At 40.2% G+C, this 20,057-nt stretch overlaps 1 protein-coding gene across 1 annotated transcript; it reads left to right on the top strand.

The window, feature by feature from the left end:
- Positions 1 to 1,965: 1,965 nt before the first annotated feature.
- Positions 1,966 to 19,256, top strand: cenpw (centromere protein W). The gene is made up of 3 exons (XM_060821211.1): positions 1,966 to 2,098; positions 8,330 to 8,443; positions 17,945 to 19,256. The coding sequence occupies exons 1-3, from the start codon at positions 2,006 to 2,008 to the stop codon at positions 17,969 to 17,971; spliced, it is 234 nt and encodes a 77-aa protein (XP_060677194.1). The 5' UTR covers positions 1,966 to 2,005; the 3' UTR covers positions 17,972 to 19,256.
- Positions 19,257 to 20,057: the final 801 nt, after the last annotated feature.

Raw genomic sequence — 20,057 nt, forward strand, 5'->3', positions numbered from 1 at the left:
AGAGAAAAAAATCTTCATCTTTGTCTGAAATAGGCCAGACCTCATTGTGAGACTATGCCATTTGGTTCCATATTCTCCCATAGGGGAATCAATCTCTCCGCATCTATTCCCTAAAGCCCCCTAAGAATCTTATTTATTTCAGTAAGGTCTCCTCCCATTCTTCTAAACTCCATTGAGTACAAACCCAATTTGTACTCAACATCGTCTCATAAGAAAACCTCTCCACCCCCAGAATGAATGTAGTGTACTTTCTCCGGACTGTCTTCAATTTCAGCATACTGTTACTTTGGTCATGGAACCAAACTGTTCATGTATTTCAGCTGGGATCTGTCCAGTGCCTTGGATGTGAGAAGAGGAAGGTCAAAAGGTCTTTCAGTGACCACTCATATTGCCCCCATTAAATAAATGTAAAATACTGGGAATACTGGAAATCTGAAATAAAAAGATACATTACTGGAGAAGCTCAGCAAGTCTGGGAGTATATGTGGAACCAGAAACAGTGTTAATGTTTTTAGTTCAATTCGACATTTTGTCAGTACTAAAAAGGGTTAAAATGGTGGGTTGCATAATGTTAACAGAGAGAAACAGAAGCCAGATGAAACAGATGGCGAGTGCACTCAGAGCAAAATAATAAGTATGGCCAATTGCAGTAAAGGATAGATAGGTGTGAAAACAAGACATTAGAATTCACTCTGCAGACAGCAAAGTCAACAAGACACAAACAAGGCACAGCCAGGTGAGGGTTGCAATCAAAATGAAGGAAATAGGTCATAGTCTGAATTTGTTCAACTCAATGTTGTATCTGAAAGCTGTAAAGTGACCAAGCGGAAAATAAGGTGTCATTCCTCCAGCATGCCTTGAGCTTCGTTAGAATGCTGGAGCAGGCCCAGGATGGAACTGTTAGTTTTGGAACAAGATACTTTACCGGAATGGCAAGCAACTGGGAGGTTGAGAAAATGCTACAGTCTGCATTTGATTTTGTCAATATAAAGGAAACTGCACTGTAAGCAGCAAAGGCAGAGATTAGATTGAAAGAACTACACCTGGAAGTTTGACTTAAGGCTGTGCAAAGTGAAGAGAATGGAGGTGAGTGGGCATGTCTAGATTAGAGTGGTGCTGGAAAAGCACAGCCGGTCAGGCAGCAGAGGAGGGGGAAAATAGACATTTCGGGCAAAAGCCCTTCATCAGGGATGAATGGGCATGTGTTATACTATCTGAAATTTGTATAAGGTGCCAGGAACAACGTGAGAAAATGTTAGGAGTGATGGAGAAGTGAGGCAGGATGACATGAAGTGAACAATCCTTGCAGAATGCTGAAAATGGAATGATGGAAAGTGAGAATAAGGGGAACTCAGTTATTATTTTGGAAATAGATCGCATCTGGAACTGTGTGCTTCCTGGAGACATCTTTTCTTACCATCCCTTGTACGTGTTTAATCAAGCCCGTTAATATGAGCTTGAATTGGTGGGAGACTTCACCCCTCCAAGTGCATTGTCTGGAACATGGAAGAAGCAAATGGTCCTCGCAAAAATACAATAGCTTTGTTACCAATTATCCATAGAATGATCATCAGAGTTAGCAATGAAACAGCTCAAAAATGTAGCTGCTTACCAGAGAAGTGGCTGTGAATACTTCCCTCGGCAAGAGAAAAGGAACTTGACATTGAAAAACTTCGTTTGTTGCAAAGAACTTGTTCAATTAAAATTAAAATTATGCGTCTCAAAAAATGCTTAAAGTTACAATATAGAACATTTCAAAATAACTTACTAAAGGGACAAAGGATTAGGAGCTGTTTTTTTCAAACAGCTTGGAGGGAGATGTTTTGACACAACTTCTCGGACAGGTCGGAATGATAATCGCCACAAGAGCCTGATTGGTCAACAGCTTGCAGTGTGTGTCCTGGACGCGGAACGTGAGCGTGCGCGGCAGCGGGAAGGGGAGGGGACTCTTTGCTGATTGGCTGGCTGCAGTTTGAACGGAAGGCGAGGTTCGGAACCGTTAACGATGGTGGGGCGCGCGATTCCGCGGAGGAGCTTGCATTCGGTGCTGAAGAAACATAAACCGCAACTGCGGCTCAGCAAGGACGTCCACATCATGGTGAGCTTGCTCGCCCCGATTCGAATAAACCTTTATTCCATCCCTCTCCCACCCTGGACATTGGAAGGTCTCTGGCCTCGCCTGCGCACTTCTGCCTTAGTTCGAGTGTCAGCCGTTTGGATTGAGCTATCCACCCTTTGCTCTCCGAGTAATTGGACTAACATCGCTGTGTCCGGGGAGCATACGCTCCCAATTTCCCGGAAGGGAAAATCTGTTCCGCGTGCCTTTTCCTATCACTGGTTGCCGAACCAGAATGTATGTACCTGAATCCCTCTGTTTGACAGCACTACCCAGGGTCGTACCTTTAACTGTACAAGTCCAGTTTTTTTTTTCGCTTTACTAAAATGCAATATCTCGCATTTATGTAAATTAGAACAGTACGGCCCCTTGATGTTGTGCAGGCCTTTTATCCTATCCTTCATTGTACTAACTTCCATGGGTCTATTGAAGAGTCGCTTAAAGTCCCTAATTTATCTGACTCTATTATCACTGCTGGCAGTACATTCCATGCACCACCACTCTCTGAGTAAAGAACCTACCTCTGACATCTCCCCTCAACTACCTCCAATCACCTTAAAATTGTGCCCCCTTATGATAGACATTTCCACCATTGGAAAAAGTCTCTGGTTACTTACTCTATCCATGCCTTACAGCATCTTGCGCACTTCCATTATGTCACCTCTCAACCTCCTTCTCTCCAATGAGAAAAGCCCTAGCTCCCTTAATCATTTTTCATAAGATATGTTCTCCAGTTCAGGCAGCATCCTGATAAATCTCTTCAGCTTCTCTAAAGCTTCCACATCTTTCCTACGATGAGGCAACCAGAACTAAACACAATATTCCAAATGCGGTCTAACTTCGGGACTCTTAAACTCAATTCTCCTGCTAATGAAAGGCAACACACCATACACCTTCTTAACAACCGTACCGACCTAGATGGCAACTTTGAGGGATCTATGGACATGGACCCCAAGATCCATTTGTGGGCGGCACGGTGGCACAGTGGTTAGCACTGCTGCCTCACAGCGCCTGTAGACCCGGGTTCAATTCCCGACTCAGGCGACTGACTGTGTGGAGTTTGCACGTTCTCGGGTTTCCTCCGGGTGCTCCGGTTTCCTCCCACAGTCACAAAGATGTGCGGGTCAGGTGAATTGGCCATGCTAAATTGCCCATAGTGTTAGGTAAAGGGGTAAATGTAGGGGTATGGGTGGGTTGCGCTTCGGCGGGTCGGTGTAGACTTGTTGGGCCGAAGGGCCTGTTTCCACACTGTAAGTCTAATCTAATCTGTCTGTTCCTCCACACTGCCAAGAATCCTGCCTTTAACCCTGCATTCTGTATTTAAAGTTGACCTTCCAAAGTGAATGACTTCACACTTTTTCAGGTTGAACTCCATTTGCCACTTATCAGCACAGTTCTGCATCCTGTCAATGTCTCGTTGCAACCTACAACAATCTCCACACTGTCCACAACTCCAACCTTTGTGTCATCAGCAAACTTACTAACCCACTCTTCCACTTTCTTATCCAAGTCATTTATAAGAATCACAAAGAGCAGAGGTCCCAGAAGTGATCCCTGCAGGACATCACTGGTCAATGAGCTCCAGGTTGAATACTTTCCAAATACCACCACCTGCCACTTCTCAGTCTGTTGACCCGATTGATCAAGCTCTCTTTGTAATCTTAGGTAATCTTCTTCACTCTCGACTATATTACCAATTTTGGTGTTGTCTGCAAACTTAATAACAGTGGACCCAGCAAGCTTCCAGTCTGAAAACAACCCTCCACCACCACTCTCTCTGTCCTACAGTCAAGCCAATTTTTAATCCAGTTGACAAGCTCTCCCTGAATCCCATGTATTCTAACTTTATTGATCAGCATAGATAGAGTGTGGCCATTGAAACAGCAGGGCAGGTCAGGCAGCATCTGAGGAGCAGGAGAGTCGACGTTTCGGGCACGACTCTGCATCAGGAATCTCCTCCAGAACATTGACTCTCCTGCTGCTCAGATACTGCCTGACCTGTCCTTTTTCCAGTGCCATCCTTTATTTATTCTGACTCCAGCAACTGTAGTCCTCAGTATCCTAACTTTATTAATCAGTTTACCATGCAGAACCTTGTTAAAGGCTTTACTAAAGTCTATGCCTGCCGCTCTACCCTTGTCAATCTTTTTGGTTACGTCCTCAAAAAAACTTAATCAAGTTTGTGAGACAATTTCCTTTGCACAAAGTCACGCTGACTATCCCTAATCAGTCCTTGCCTCTCCAAATGCATGTAAATCCTATCTGTCAGAATCCCCTCCAACAACTTACTCACCACTGATGTCAGATTCACCGTCTGATGGTTCCTAAGCTTCTCCTTACAGCATTTCTCAAAGAAATGCACAACATTAGCTGCCTTCCTGTCCTCACCCATTGCTGTAGCTGATACAAATAACTGCTAGGGGCCCTGCAATTTCTTCTCTGATTTCAAACAATGTCATGGGGTGAACTTGATCAGATCCCTGAGATTTATCCATCTTTACGTCTTTTAAGACGCCCAGCACCACCTCTTCTGTAAGATGAACTGTTTCCAAGACATCAATATTTATTTCCCCAAGTTTCCGAGCATCCACGTCATTCTCCAAAAGTAAAAACTGATATGAAATATTTGTTTAGTATCTCCCCCATTCCTGTGGTTCCATACATAGATGACCTAATCGATCTTTAAGAGACCCTATCCTCTCCCTAGTTGCTCATTTGTTCTTCATGTATTTGTAGAATCTCATTGGATTGTTCTTAACCGTCTATACTAAGGCTGTCTCATATTCCCTTTTTGCCCTTCTGATCTCCCTCTTAAGATTGCTCCGACATCTTTTTATGCTGTTCACTTGATTCATATCTATTTGTCTATATCTATCATACACCCCTTTTTTTCCTTTATTTTTGACCAGAGCCTCAATATAATGGCTTCAGTTTTCGCACTACTTAATTGAAGGAAGTATTAGATTAGATTACTTACAGTGTGCAAACAGGCCCTTCGGCCCAACAAGTCCACACCGACCTGCCGAAGTGTGACCCATCCTCCTACATTTATCCCTTCACCTAACACTGCAGGCACTTTAGCACGGCCAAATCACCTATGCTGCACAGTTTTGGATTGTGGGAGGAAACCGGAGCACCAGGAGGAAACCCATGCAGACACAGGGAGAATGTGCAAACTCCACACAGAAAGTCGCCTGAGGCGGGAATTGAACCCTTGTCTCTGGCGCTGTGAGGCAGCAGTGCTAGCCACCGTGCCGCCTACGGTTTATCCTTTCCTGGTACATCCAGTGCTAGAGTCATGGAGATGTACACATGGAAACAGACCCTTTGGTCCAGCTTGTCCATGCCAACCAGATATCTCAACCCAATCTAGTCCCACCTGTCAGCACCCGGCCCACATCCCTCCAAACCCCGTCCAGATGCCTTTTAAATGTTGCAATTGTATTAGCCTCCACTACTTTCTCTGGCAACTCATTCCATACATGTACCACCCTCTGCGTGAAAATGGCCCCTTAGATTTCTTTTATGTCTTTCCCCTCTCACCCTAAGCAATTGCTCTCTAGTTCAGGACTTCCCCACCCCAGGAAAAAGACTTTGTCTATTTATCCTATCCATGCCCCTCATGATTTTACAAACCTCTATAAGGTCACCCCGCAGCCTCCAATGCTCCAGGGAAAACTGCCTTAGTCTATTCAACCTCTCCCTATAGTTCAAATCCTCCAACCCTGGTAACATCCTTGTAAATCTTTTCTGAACCCTTTCAAGTTTCACAACATCTTTCTAGATGAAAATGAGTGCGGAAAAGAGTTTTATTGGGGACTATGGCATTGAAAGTGATAACAAGGGTTTGTTTGAACCAATTAGTAGATGGTGAACTGTTGTGATAAAGGGAGGACTAAAGGGTTATAAATTTGAAGTGTAGTTGTTAGTGAAAATTGTGGCTAGTATATTTTCCAAAGGAGCAGAGGAGGTAGGACATGGAAAGGTAATGTGAGTGGTCAGTAATAAAAGGAACTGATCAAAAAATTGCCTTATTTTAAAAGGTACAGTTGGAGAACCAAGAATGTGAAATGACAAGGTCAAGGGTGTACTTGTGAACATTGATAATGGAGTTTACATGGTGGAAGAAATTTAGGGAGGACAAGAGGACAGTGAGCTGAGTGTGAGAGAGAACATGACGAGTTGCTATAGAGGGTGAAATCACTGAGAATAAGTCATTTGGAGCTGAGAAGAAAGGCAAATTAAATATTCATGTGATAGATTTTTTGTTGTGTTTGCAAGTTTGGTAGAAAATGACTTTTGTTTGATCAAAAAGGTGAGAAGAGTGGAATAAGGTGAAATGGTCAAAGGACGTGAAAGTGGCAGAGGAGTAGGATGTCAGGCCAAGGAGTGCCCTGGTGCTAAGTGACCACATTGCCACTGTAATAATCTTTATGGGACAAGATTTGAGTTGCGATCAGGTGGGAGGCTTTACTTTAGGAAAAGGATGTTATTACCCCAAGCCAGATTTCTGTTAGGCCAGAATGTTGATGCAATTATTCAGAAAATTTATGAATGATTAAGTCTTGTGAACAAGCAAATGCATGTTCTTGAAGAAATGTGCAGAAAGGTATTGAGTCTTATGTGCTGACAATGATTAAAGGGCTAGGCGTGAGTTGAGCATGAAGGGTGGCAAAATTAATTCCCAGCAGCACTCTGGGCCAAAACATTGAGAAGAGAGTTAAATTGTATGGGGGTTGCTGCTCATGATGAGCAAACTCCATGTGCCTTAATGCACCCCCCAGTAACCAGATGTTACAATGATAGAATGAGGTCATGTAAATGTAAATGCCATAATTCGGGGGAATTGTTATGCACACGATTTCCTGACTCAGTGATTCCCCAAGACCATGTGGCTATAATATGTCCTAACTTCAGTGGATGCTATGAAAGTATTTGTGAATTGAAGGAACCGAATGAGAATTTAATTTGATCATAGCGGGAGAGTAGTGGTAAATGGCTGCCCAAATGAAGTGTGAGTCATCCATATTCTTGGAAGAATGACACTCCTATCCAAAGACAGTACAGTTTAATCCTATAACATTACATTAGTGTCCAGAGAGAAAGTACAATTTAATCTTTTAACATTACAACAGGAAGGAAATTTGCCATCCTTACCTGGTCTGGCCAATGTGTGACTTCTGATCAACAATGTGTTGACTCTTAACTGTCCTTTGGACAATCTGGTTCAGCAATTTTCCCACATCCCAAGAACAAAGCTATTTAAAAGAAACCCTTAATAAACAGGACTTAAATGTTACAATTTTAGTGGGGTCCCAATGCATGGTGTCTTTAAAGGTGACTGGAGAGAGCTGGTTGCTTATGTTGGCGATATGTACATACATGGAAGTGATATTCCTCCAGTTGGGATCTGATCAGTAATTCAGAAAGATTCTGCATATCTTCCTTGTTTTTGTATTGCATTTGTATTCTGTTTCTGTCTTCTAACTTATTGTGGGATATCACCACCCATCAGAGTGCGCACTGACTGGGTATATGACCCGATTCATTACAGCACAATTCAATTTGTGTATTAATAAGTATCATAAATTCCAGATTGAAATTTAAACATCTCGCATTCCAACAAAATGCTCTAATTCTGTACATATGCACACAATGATCCATCTAATGGTAACATGAACTTTAAACATTGTCTCTAACATCTGATTCATTGTGCAATGCTAAAAGGATTTTGAGTGGTTTTTCAGTTTAAAAGTCAGAAAATAAAAACCAATGTTTTGATAAGTTTTTTTTCAAAAGATAAACTTGCAAGAATACGATTTTATATATTCTGATGTGTACAATGAATTCATCTGATTTGATTGTTTCAACTATGCTCATTTTTATTATATGTTTATGGAGAGAACAAAAGACCTGTGAATGCTTCCACACAGATTAAATCTGTGTGAAATATTGCACATGTAAATTTTGAATACAGTGAAGCCAAGAGGAGGCAGTGTGTTATTGAGGGAAAGCCTGAAATGATTTTCTTTGCACAATATTGCATTGATATGAAAGATAATCTTTTTTGGTTAGATTGCTAAATCATTTTGATGGAGAAAACTCACTGGTTTTACCAATTGTTTGGGTTACATACAGAAATTTCTTCCCCCTTTACCTAGCTGCTGTTTAACTATCTATTTTGACAATTTTTTTTAATATTTACTTGTATAGGTACATTTAAACTGTCTCTTGTTCCTTCATCGTTTGGCAGTGGAGGCGAGGACTAAAGCTGTTGAATCAAAAAGTTCTACCATTCAGCCAAAGCATGTCAAGGAAGTGGCAAAGGTAAAATAAGAATGGTTTTAAGTTGCCAAAATTTATTTAACATTAATCTTATTAATGTGGCTTACCTGTTTAATAGATATATTAAATATTCTGTTTGGGCATTGATTTCAGTGGACACTGTTCAAAAATCCTGACTATGCTCTATTGAAATATTAATGGCAACACCTCAACTTTAGTATGAATGGTAAAGATGTAAATGTTCTTTGCTCATTATCTCAATACTGCTTTCATGAATTGAAAAATAACTTCTACTAAACACATTTTTTTTTCTTCTTTTGCTAATATTGGGGAAACAATTGGCATGGATATGAAATAGCTGAAAAATGTGTTGCTGGAAAAGCGCAGCAGGTCAGGGAGCATCTGAGGAGCAGGAGAATTGACGTTTCGGGCATAAGCCCTTCCTCATTAGTGAAGAAGGGGTTATGCCCGAAACGTCGATTCCCCTGCTCCTTGGATGCTGCCTGACCTGCTGCGCTTTTCCAGCAACACATTTTTCAGCTCTGATCTCCAGCATCTGCAGTCCTCACTTTCTCCTAATGGATATGAAATACTTACATTCAGAGGGGAGATTCCTTCACCCTAATTTCTTTAGAAGCTCTAGTTAAGCCAATGCCTGCTCAGTGAGTATGGGATGATTGGCTTTCTGTATCATATTTTGAGATTCTCTGTATTGTTAAGTTCCAAAATTCTTATACTTGAATCATCTTTGACTCTGCAGTATAAAATTGACTCTGGTCTAATTTTGGCCATGGTTTATTTCTGGTTTGAAAGTAACTAGCTCTCAATGCCATCTTGCACTGTTTTGAAACATGAGCAGTAGATGATGGCATTGTGGAAATCTCACTGGACTAGCAATCCAGAGACCCAAGTGAAAATTTTGGGGGTCAAAAGTTAAAATCCCACCACCGCAACTAGTGAAACATAAATTTGATTTAGTAAGTTAAAAATTGAAAGTTAATCTCAATAATGGTGACCTCAAAAGTATCATCGATCATCAGGGAAAACCCATATAAGTTCGCTAATCCTTTTTTGAAACCCTGTATCAACTTGAAGCTGGACTCCTTCATGTTCCTTAATAGTGACTAGGTGATCTGTACAGACATCTTATTAACTAAGGATGTGCAATATCCTGAGAAATTGACTAAATGTCAGATAATCAATTATACTTGTTAATCAGATGGCCTTGAGTAGCTCTGGGCTGTGGTGTAATTTTCATCATTCATGGTGAAACAATGGCTGATGAGCAGTCATTCTTGACTATCTGGAATCATAAATGCAGAATGGGACTGTTGGGGTTAGGGAAGAAGGATATGATGGAAAGCAGAGGGTCATGGGTTCTCAGCATTTATAGCTTGCAATCTAATATGATTAATATGAGGTTAGATTTGAGAAGACAAGGTGGGAACATAAGTCTACTAATTATACTCCATGACAGTGGATACAAAAGTGTTAATCGTTGCCCTTAATTCTCTGCCACTCTTTCCTGAAGAAAAGGACAAAATGTTTGTGCTGGATATTGTATGCAGCATGGATATATAGCTGAAAGTATTTAGAAGCAGCAACAGGTGGGTGCGAGAAAAGCAGCATCATCAAGTGTGAGAGAATGAAATGGAGTCTGAATATTCCACATGCATCCTAATTGCTGATGGGTGAAAGGGAGGCTGTGAAAAATTGAGAAATGTGAGATGGGTAGTAAATAAGTTTGTTTGAATATATACTTGCTGACCTTAACCACTTTAATGAAATCATTGAACTTTTCACAGCACAGCAGAGAGGTCCTTGGGATCAGATTCAGGGAATTGATCTTTGTTACCATCTCCCATTTCCTTCTTAGGATGGTTATTGAGCACTTCCAGACCCACTCTGGAACCAAGCATGGTTCCTTCATTTCACTTCTGCTACCTAAAGCTTCCAGAAAGCAGAGGACCCACTTTGGCTTGTTGGTCTCCTTTACTTTCCAGCCATAATTTCCAGAGATGTTCCAGTTTCTGTTGAATGAGTGTAATTCTTGATTAAAAAGTCTTTCAAGAGATTCCAGTTATTATTGTATCATACTAGCTGTGCAACCACCTTGGTACTCTGCTGTGAATGCCTTTATTCGGCAGCACACGCTGTTGAAATTGTTTAGATGAGGAAGCAATTTAACAAGTTACGATGCTGTCTGCCTCAATGTGACAAGGTGAGGATTAATAATGCATCATGATCTCCGTGTGTGATATCTGGTCTAATCCAAATTTTTTTTGGTCCTTGGACTTCATAAGTTTGAAGAAATATCTTTGGTAGTTTACTTGGCCCCTGTTACATAGTTTTTAAAAGGAACAAGTAGGTAGCTAGTCAGTCAGTCAAGCTATCCACAGAAATAATACAACCCAGATGAAGTTGAATAGAGGATCTGACTATCATGGGTATGTATTTTGTATAGATCCAGTACTCTGATTTCCATTTTTTCAGCTTTGTCCTTCAAGCAGTATTTTGAACTAGTCACTTAAGGAATTAATTAGTTCAAAATCCTCTCGGAATACCCTCTGGGTTGTCTATAATTGTTGTAACCTTTAAATTTGAATTTATGAAGTAAGGTTAGTGGCCCTAAATAGTATGTGGTAAGTGACTTAACCTGAGCACTGCTTTTGATTACGTAAACTATGGTTAAAAATGATGGTTTGAGTGATTCATCTACCTTGCATTGCAATTTATGGTAACTTTAGAGTATAAACTTCTTATTAAAAACAGTTTTTTTTCTTTTGTGTTGTAGCTAATTTGGATCATATATTTAGCCCAAAAATTTGGTTACCAGATATGTTACTCGTCTGTAAATAAAAGTGGATTTAAGCACAATCTTTTTTTCGTCAAGCATATTTCCAAACATAAAAGAAAGACATACTTTATAAATCTGCTGTAGTGTAAGTGATTTCCAAATTTTGTAAATGGTATTTTTGTAATCAAGAGTACAAAATAATTCTTATCTTGAAAAAATTCGAAAGCTTAAATTTGTTTCACTAATGAAATTCCAGGAATTAATTCAAAATTATTTCTGTATAATGCATAGATAGCAACAGTAAGCACAAGTACATTAAAAACTATAAAGAAAGGGCTCAAACAACTTTTAAGTGATGTTATTTCATTTGAGTGAGGAAACTTTCACTCAGCCCTGCTATATAAAGGAGCACGGATTCCTGTCCTTCCTGGCTTTCTACCACACAGATTAATTTTTTCATTCTTGTTCTTTCTGAAGTTTTCAACAGTTGAACTTTTTAAAAATAGAATTTTTAAATTTTCAACGAGTCTGCAATTTTCTGGCAACAGATGATAGAAGTGGTTCTCAACTAGTGTGGCTTTGCCACAGTCTATTCTGTAAACTTTTATTGGTCCCATTAAATGAATTTTCTCATTTCGAATGGTCTCTTTCTCTGCTGTGATCATTTCAACCCATCATGTTCTTGCCTCTCCTGCATTTTTCTGAACAGTCTCTCCTAGCATACCCAAGCGGTACTGGGTTGAATGGCTTCCCTTTTTCTGTATGCTGTGCTTGATGTAAATTTGAAAAGAAAATAAGCTTGCGAATTCAATGAACGACTTAACTGTTTACATGTTGCGAATAGAAAAAAAAAATTCTTGTTTTTTGAAAAGAGAACAGTATTTATTGTGTTAACTGGCTTGAAGTAATATAATAAAAGTGGTTCTGCATACATTAAGTCACATATCAGTACGTTAAGGTAGGAACATAGATTAATACGTTTAACTCCAAAACATACTGAAATGGTTCTCGTAGACTGAATTTAGGCTGAATTTGGTAGTCTTTCAGTTCAATGTTGAGAGTTTAAAGAGAAAGATGAATGATTTAATTGGCATTCTGGAGATAGTTAACAGTAGGGTTGAGTTCATTGACCAACTATGTGCCACTGAAAGTATTTAATCTGTGAATAAGGTTTGAGCTTGCAATGGTTGCAGGGAGAGAGACGCATGCGCAGGAGCCTTGCTAATTTGATGTATTTTCTGTTTTTGTCTCTGGTCTAGAGCAAACAGTTTCTTGAATGCAGTTAGCTGGTTTGTCACATGATCACCCTTTTCTAACTGACCAGTGATTGTTAAAGTGGTCATAGCTGATGTATTTCAGATGGATGGTTTTGACTCATTATGGATAGGATAGGTTTCTTTCTAAGCCAGAGTTTATTGTCAGAATATGTTGGCTTCACAGAGGTAAGTATCTAAATGTTATCTGAATTGGTTAGGAGATGATTCTATTCACACACATTCAAGTAAATGTTTCTGCTTGAGTTTTCTAAATTGGCTCCACTGGATGATGACTTTGGAATTTATTCTGTACCCTGCCATATTCAGCCATCTTAGCTGCAGTTTTGAGTCACAGGAATGTTGGTTTAATTTCTTCAAAATTCCATCCAGCCAGCAAATTCATAAAACCACTTGCTTTACAAAGCATATTATTGTAACATCTGTGTCAGCTAACGAATTTTTGATACAGACACAGAAGGTACTGGAGAAATTCAACAAGTTTGGTAGCATGTGTGGAGAGCAAGACACTTAATGTTTTCAAGCCTGATATGATTCTTCTTCAGAGCTTGAAATTCTGAAGAGCAGTCATATTGGAATTGAACATTAACTCTGTTTGTCTCTCCGCAAATATGATAGGTAATACTTCTTCCTAATTAGCAGACTAGCAGCGGAGACTGGGAGAAAGTGAAGACTACAGATGCTGGAGAATCAGAGTCGAAAAGTGTGGCGCTGGAAAAGCACAGCAGGACAAGCAGGAGAATTGATGTTTCAGGCATAAGCCCTTCATAAGTAACTCATTCATTTCGTAGTTGCTATCAGGGTCTATGTTGTTTTAGTGGTCGGAGGGCAGGCAACAATGCTTTAAGAAGGTCAGTGACTCTGCACCCATTTCCTGCCAAAGCTTGTGGTATACCATTCTGTCTGTCAACCCACACTTACTTGTACCCTACCCCGTGCACCAGAATACTAATCCTGAATGGCATCTGCTGCCTATGTACTTAGGCTATCTCATAACCTTTCCCCCACCTACACCAGCCACTTTCATCTCACTTGCCCACAGTTTCGGTCCCTTTGTCATATTGCTGGAAAAAAAAGCTCATAACAGTATGCAGGTACACCGAGCCAAAGATGGCTGATGGGGTGCATATTCATCTACCATAAGGAGAGGATTCTCGCCTTAGCTGGTGGGGACTGTGACCATTTACATGATGATGCTGAAATCTCCATGTCCTTGCAACCTTGACTATTGTTGTGCCGCTCCCTCATTATTATCATGTACTCTTAATATGCCTGAACTTCTACCCCTTTTTTTGTGACTTAGTCTCTTGTGGCTTTCAGTAGTGCCTTTAGGCAACTAGTGGAACCTGCATAGTCACTACTATCAAATGAATAACCATGCAAGATGATATCTATATTTTTAGGGAGAAGGCACCAATACCATTTGATGCACCACTTCCCACCTCAGATGCTGAGACCTCAGTGGATGTTTTAGCTGAATTGGGAGCATCTGCTGGTGAGCACATCACTGTCACATCTCTGCAGCTGGTCGAGTAAGGAATGCTTCTGGAGTGCTAAAGATGAGACTCCACCCCAGTTAGGAGAAGATTCCACAATGTCAGCAGTTGCCAGCTTCAGACAAATGCACAAGCTGACATAGGACCAGGAGGCAGGTTTATTTGAGGCATTGGGTAGACTGACTAGAAGGTTGGAGATCTCTACCAATGTTGGATGTACCATGTAACCGTCCAGCTGCCTCATTGGACAGGTTGGCAGGTGTGCTGAAGAGCCATGTCAACTCATTCAATATCTGCTGGATATATGCACTGACTTCCAGTCCATCACTCTAGCTATTAATGTGCCAATGGTAAGACAATAGGGCTAGGAGGGACTTTGACCTCACTGCAGGTAGACCTTAAGAGGTGACTGGACCTTCCACCATTCCCCCTGCCTGCCATCACATGTCTAAATTCAAACTGTCTCTGGCAGGACACATTCAGCACATTTTCTAGACACAGGCACCCGAGGGCTGCCTGACCAAAACTCCAAGGCCAATGGACTTCACTGTTGGGCACGGTCCCTCCATCTCTACTGTAGAATCTGACATTCTCCATAAATATAATGGATGTAAATATAGGGGAAGAAGACAACCTTCTAAGGGCACATGGATGGCATGGGATGGTAGGTACACTCTCACATTTGTAAATATCTGTTTAGTTTTCATCAGCTTCATGAGTGGATGTCATTTGAGTTACAACTCAAAAATGAAAGTACAGAAGCTACATATCCTTGGCACTAAGTAATGTTTTATGGTCCAAGATGTGAAGAGAGCAGCTTCTTCACCATACGCAAGATATGAGACCATGAAAAATAAGATCGTCATTTGGTTGGCGCATATGGTGTGTTTGCCACATGTGTGGCAAGCACACTGTGCTTTATGAGCTTGAAGTAGCGTGGTGTTGTACAGCAACATGTCCAATCCCTTGACTGAGGACCTCTGACATTCATGACAAGCCATCTGATTTCATGTCTTTACTAAAGAGTAAGGCAAGACATGAGTACTGTACGCCAAGATCTGACTGAAGATGAAAAGTGTAAAAAGGCAAGGCAAAGATTGTGAGAGCATCCAATTAATAACAAAATGTATGAGCCCGCAGAGAGCAATCAAAGAGCTCTGAGATGCAGAGTGGTCCAATCCATGAGACCAGCATCTGTCTTGACATGTAAAGTAACAGCACTGCAAAAATAACACAGAATCCTAGACTAATGCTGTGGGGATGTGGATTTGAATCCCACATGGCAGATAGTGAAATCTGAAGTTCAATTTTAAAATGAAAACTGGCTTAATGGCACCACATACCCACCATTGATAGAGAAAAAAAATTACCTGGTTCACAAATGTCCCTTAGAGAAGGAGATCTGCTATCATTGACTGGTCTGGCCAACATGGGACAGCAGATCCAGAGTAATGTAGTTGACTGTTTTTTTGGCAATAAATGCTAGCCAGCAATGTCCATGTCTTTTAAATGGTTATAGCTGAAAATTAATTGACTAACTCCAGTTGCCCTTGGTGTTTGTGATTTCTTGAACCACTGCAGTTCAGTGGCATTGTTACACCCACAGTACTTTTATAAGGAGTAAAATCTAGGAATTTGAGCTAGGGACCATGAGAGAGCAGTGGTATTTCCAGGTCAGAATTGTGTACACTAACACAGATGAGGTTGTAGTAGGGGGAATGAATGTTAATGTGGTAGGTAGGGAATAAATCAAGTGAAGTGCTTTATGTTTTTGCCTTTTAGATGGAGAAACAGCTATTGAATTAGGTGAGTCACCTTACTGTAGAATTCTTCAGTGTCTGGCTTGCTGTATTAGGTATAATACGTGGGTGACTGGTCCACTTAAGTTTCTGGTCAGTGTTGTTGTTGGTGGTGCCGTTGAATGTCATGGATCAGAAGTTACATTATCTTTTGTTAGAGATGATCACCTGCTTCATGTGGAGCACAAATGTTACTTGCCCCCTGTAGTCTTAAATTTGAATATTGTCCAGATCTTGCTGCATGTGGGTGTATGTTCTTCTCTATCTAAGGAATTGTAAATGAAACTGAATACCATAGTCAGTATTGAACATCTCCACTTCTGACTGGAAAGGTCACTGATGAAGCATCTGAAGATGTTTGGACCTGGGTCATTGTCCATTCTATCTTTTTTGCTCGAGGTACGTTTGTTTTCATTGGAAAATGTTTTTTCCCCCCGATTTCCATTGACTTCATTATGCTAGGGGTTTTGACACTACTCTTGGTCAAAAGTCTCTACTTCAAATGTAACACCTTATAACTTTTTGTCTGTGTTTAACACAAACTAAAATGTGGTCTTGCGCTGAGTGGTCAGTGCATGACCAAAATGAGCATCATTAGATTGTCAGTAAGTGCCATTGATGGCCCCCTCCATGGCATCTTCCATCACTTTGATTTGAAAAGGATTGATTTGGGGTGTAATTAATGGTATGATTAGATTACCTACAGTGTGGTAACAGGCCCTTTGGCCTAACTCGTCCACACCGACCCTCCGAAGGTCACCCACCCAGACCCATTCTCCGATATTTGCCCCTGACTAATACACCTAACTCTGTGGGCAATTTAGTGTGATCAATTCATCTAACCTGCACATCTTTGGTCTGTGGGAGGAAACTGGAGCACCCGGAGGAAACCCACGCAGACAGTCGCATGAGGCTGGAATCGAACCTGGGTCCCTGGCGCTGTGAGGCAGCAGTGCTAGCCACTGAGCCACCATGCCGCCCTGAACTGGGCTTGTCTAGATCTTTGTAAACAAGGTGGACTTGGGCATCCTTTCGCTTCATTATTCCATCTATTTGCTTTAATTTGTTCCAGGGACCCGGATTCAATTCCAGCTTTGGGTGACTGTGCAAACTCCACATGCACATTCTCCCTGTATCTGCATGGGTTTCCTCCAGGTGCTCTGGTTTCCTCCCATAATCCAAAGATGTGCAGGTTAGGTGAATTGGAAATGCTAAGTCGTCCATAGTGTTAGAGATGTGTAACCTACTGCGAATCCTCTTACAAGGATGCCTTCCTTGAAGAAGCTCTCTTCCTCCCTCTACAAGGATTTCAGTGAGTCCCTCTCTCACTGCACCTCCCAGGTCATCTCCTCTGCACAGAAGCTCTTCAGCCACGTTCTCAAACAGACTCGTTACCACAGCCACATCTCCTTCCTCAGCACCTGCCTACGGAACCGACTGATCCCACACGGACTCCTCATTTCCCCTCCCCCCACCTTGTCTCAGTCGGTTCCCTCAACTCAGCACCGCCCTCCTAACCTGCAATCCTCTTCCTGACCTCTCCGCCCCCACCCCACTCCGGCCTATCACCCTCACCTTGACCTCCTTCCACCCATCCCACCTCCATCGCCCCTCCCCCTAGTCCCTCCTCCCTACCTTTTATCTCAGCCTGCTTGGCTCTCTCTCTCTTATTCCTGATGAAGGGCTTATGCTCGAAACGTCGAATTCTCTATTCCTGAGATGCTGCCTAACCTGCTGTGCTTTGACCAGCAACACATTTGCAGATGTGTAGGTTATGTGCATTAGTCAAGGACAAATATAGGATAGGGGACTGAGCCTGGATGGGTTACTCTTCGGAGGATCGGTGTTGACTTGTTGGACCGAGGGGCCTGTTTCTACACTATAGGGATTCTAATTCTAAATTCTAAACCATCATGCATTGTAATGGGATGAAATTGTAATTTTCCTGATTTGAAGTATTTGTGATGATCTTTGTATAATGATTTTAGACTGTTAATTCTCCTTTGATGGTTTTCCAACTGAATAAAATTTACTCCTGTAGAAATATTTTTGGTGACCTCTTAAATTGTCATTAAGCCATGACAATCTGTTCTCAGATCGTTGTGTACCAAGCATAATGATAGATTGTAAAACATAGAAATTTCTTTGTGGTTGAGTATATTTGTTTTTATTCACAGGTTGTTCTGAAGAAGAGTAGAGGCTGAAGAAAAGAAATAATAAATATATTATCAACTTTACTTTCTGTCCTTTCTAAACCAGTTACCTGAAATATTGAATTCATGTAAATCAAGTAAAGGAAAATCAATTTTTTGGCAAATGTTTCTTTGTCTCAGTAATTAAAATAAGTATGTTTGTCATATTTTTTCACTTTCAAGAAAATCTCATCACAAAAGACAGTTTTAAATGTATTTATTATAACAATAAAGTACTTCCATTTTATGTTCTTTTGGAATCCCTGGGCAAATGAATAATTGTGATTTCAGCCAAAGATGTTTCTTGGATTCCTGTTAATTTCTATATACTGTGCTGCAAAATGGATCACTGATCAAAATATCCTTAATTTAACTTGACTGTGATTTTAATGTATTGTGCATAATGTACAATTCATTGTAGTTTTAAAAATGAGTTGTATTTTTATTTGCTAAATAATACTCGAGTGATCTGAACATGAGAAAATAGCATGAAATCAATAGTGTATGGCCTCAGAAGCAGTCTGGTGAGATGACTTAAAAACATTTAACTTCCTCCATTTTACAGTTTTCTAAATAATTATTTTTGGACTATTTTGTTTTGAACTCATTTAGAAAAAGAATTGTATTTTAAAAAAATGTTTTGGGTGATAGGGATTCTGGAGGACTGTGTAATGTAGTCAGGGTCAAATACATCAGGGTCAAGCTGACTGCTTAAATCTCAGAAGAATTGCAATAATACCAAATATCTAACTGCTCACCTCTTTTATGTCATCTCGTGTACATTTGAATGAACATAACAATTTAATTTGGGTTGTTTGCAAGCATAATTCTTTTGTGTGTTTTGCCTGTGGGAGGATATCTGATGTTGCAATGCTTCTGATATCGTAACAGAAATTGAAATGTAGGTAAGATGGTATTAGATGAGTGTGTGGGGGTGTGTAAGTATACATGTGAAGTGAGTCAGACATTTTTATACCTTACAGTCACTTGTTATGATGCAGTGATGACATCATGACAGTGTCTTTTAAGGATATATGTACTAAGACATAATGCAACATGTAAACTTTTGTAAAGATTTTGAATAGTAACTGTTTCCCACAGTATTTGGGATTTTACTGAAAAAAATTGGAAAAGGAGCCTATTGAAAATAAATTCCTTTTCAACTTATATTAGTAGAATTACACTTGTATTTCTCAAAGTAATGTATTGTTAGAAACTGCTGAGCAATTGCACCTATATATTTCATGTTTTAAATTAGAGGCATTGACTTTGTGAAATAATTTCTGCATGACTAGTGATTTAAATAAATTGCAAAGCCAAATTTACATTGAGAGGTATATTTTTGATTTTATGTAAAAGTGACAATGATGATGAGGAGTTTTTAAAAAATTGTCATTCAGTTGTACAATGCTGTAAATAAAATCAAGAATTTTTTTGGCGTGGATATTTTGGGCATTGGGCAGAGCCATTGCCAATTTTACCTAAATTATGAACAGCAGCTGATTTTAAATTTAACAGCTCACCTCTACTCTACTATGAAGCTTTGAGGCTGATACATCACTGCCTGTGCATTAAAAATATAGTTCAGTGAAACTCTTAACGAAAGACATACATGGAATGAAAGAAGGTATATTCCCTTGTGGACACCAAAAGATCAGCTTCATTCACCATGAAATATCAATTTTGCTCTGGCTATATTGCTGAAGAATAATAGAATCATAGCAATTCACCGTTGTATGCATTTCTATGTGACCATCATGCTTATGCTGACTTTGAAAAAGTGATTGTGCTTTTCCTTGCCCTCCTGTACCTATTTTATTTCCTGATTTAAAAGCTTGTTTATCGATTCTGCTGTTCTCACTTATCAAGTAGAATTTTGCAAATCTGGCCAAATGAAAACATTTCTTCTCATCTCCCCTCTAGATTGTTTGCTGACAACTTTAAATTTGCTTGGTTATTGATCCAGTTGCCACAAGGAAAGCTTTTGTCTACCTACTTTCAAATCCTCAAGATATAAGTGCCATCTGTTGTATAGGTAATTGCAAAGCTGTTTTGCATTCCAAGTTATGCAGTGCAAAAAGACATTATGCTTCCTCTG

Source organism: Hemiscyllium ocellatum, chromosome 3 (genome assembly GCF_020745735.1).
Source record: "Hemiscyllium ocellatum isolate sHemOce1 chromosome 3, sHemOce1.pat.X.cur, whole genome shotgun sequence".
NCBI classification, from domain to species: Eukaryota; Metazoa; Chordata; class Chondrichthyes; order Orectolobiformes; family Hemiscylliidae; genus Hemiscyllium; species Hemiscyllium ocellatum.

Bases quoted from the DNA above. Each gene is read 5' to 3' on its own strand.
- cenpw (XM_060821211.1), top strand. From the start codon at position 2,006: ATGGTGGGGCGCGCGATTCCGCGGAGGAGCTTGCATTCGGTGCTGAAG. The intron at 2,099-8,329 runs GTGAGCTTGCTC...TTACTTGTATAG, and splicing joins GCAAGGACGTCCACATCATG to GTACATTTAAACTGTCTCTT. The intron at 8,444-17,944 runs GTAAAATAAGAA...TTTTATTCACAG, and splicing joins ATGTCAAGGAAGTGGCAAAG to GTTGTTCTGAAGAAGAGTAG.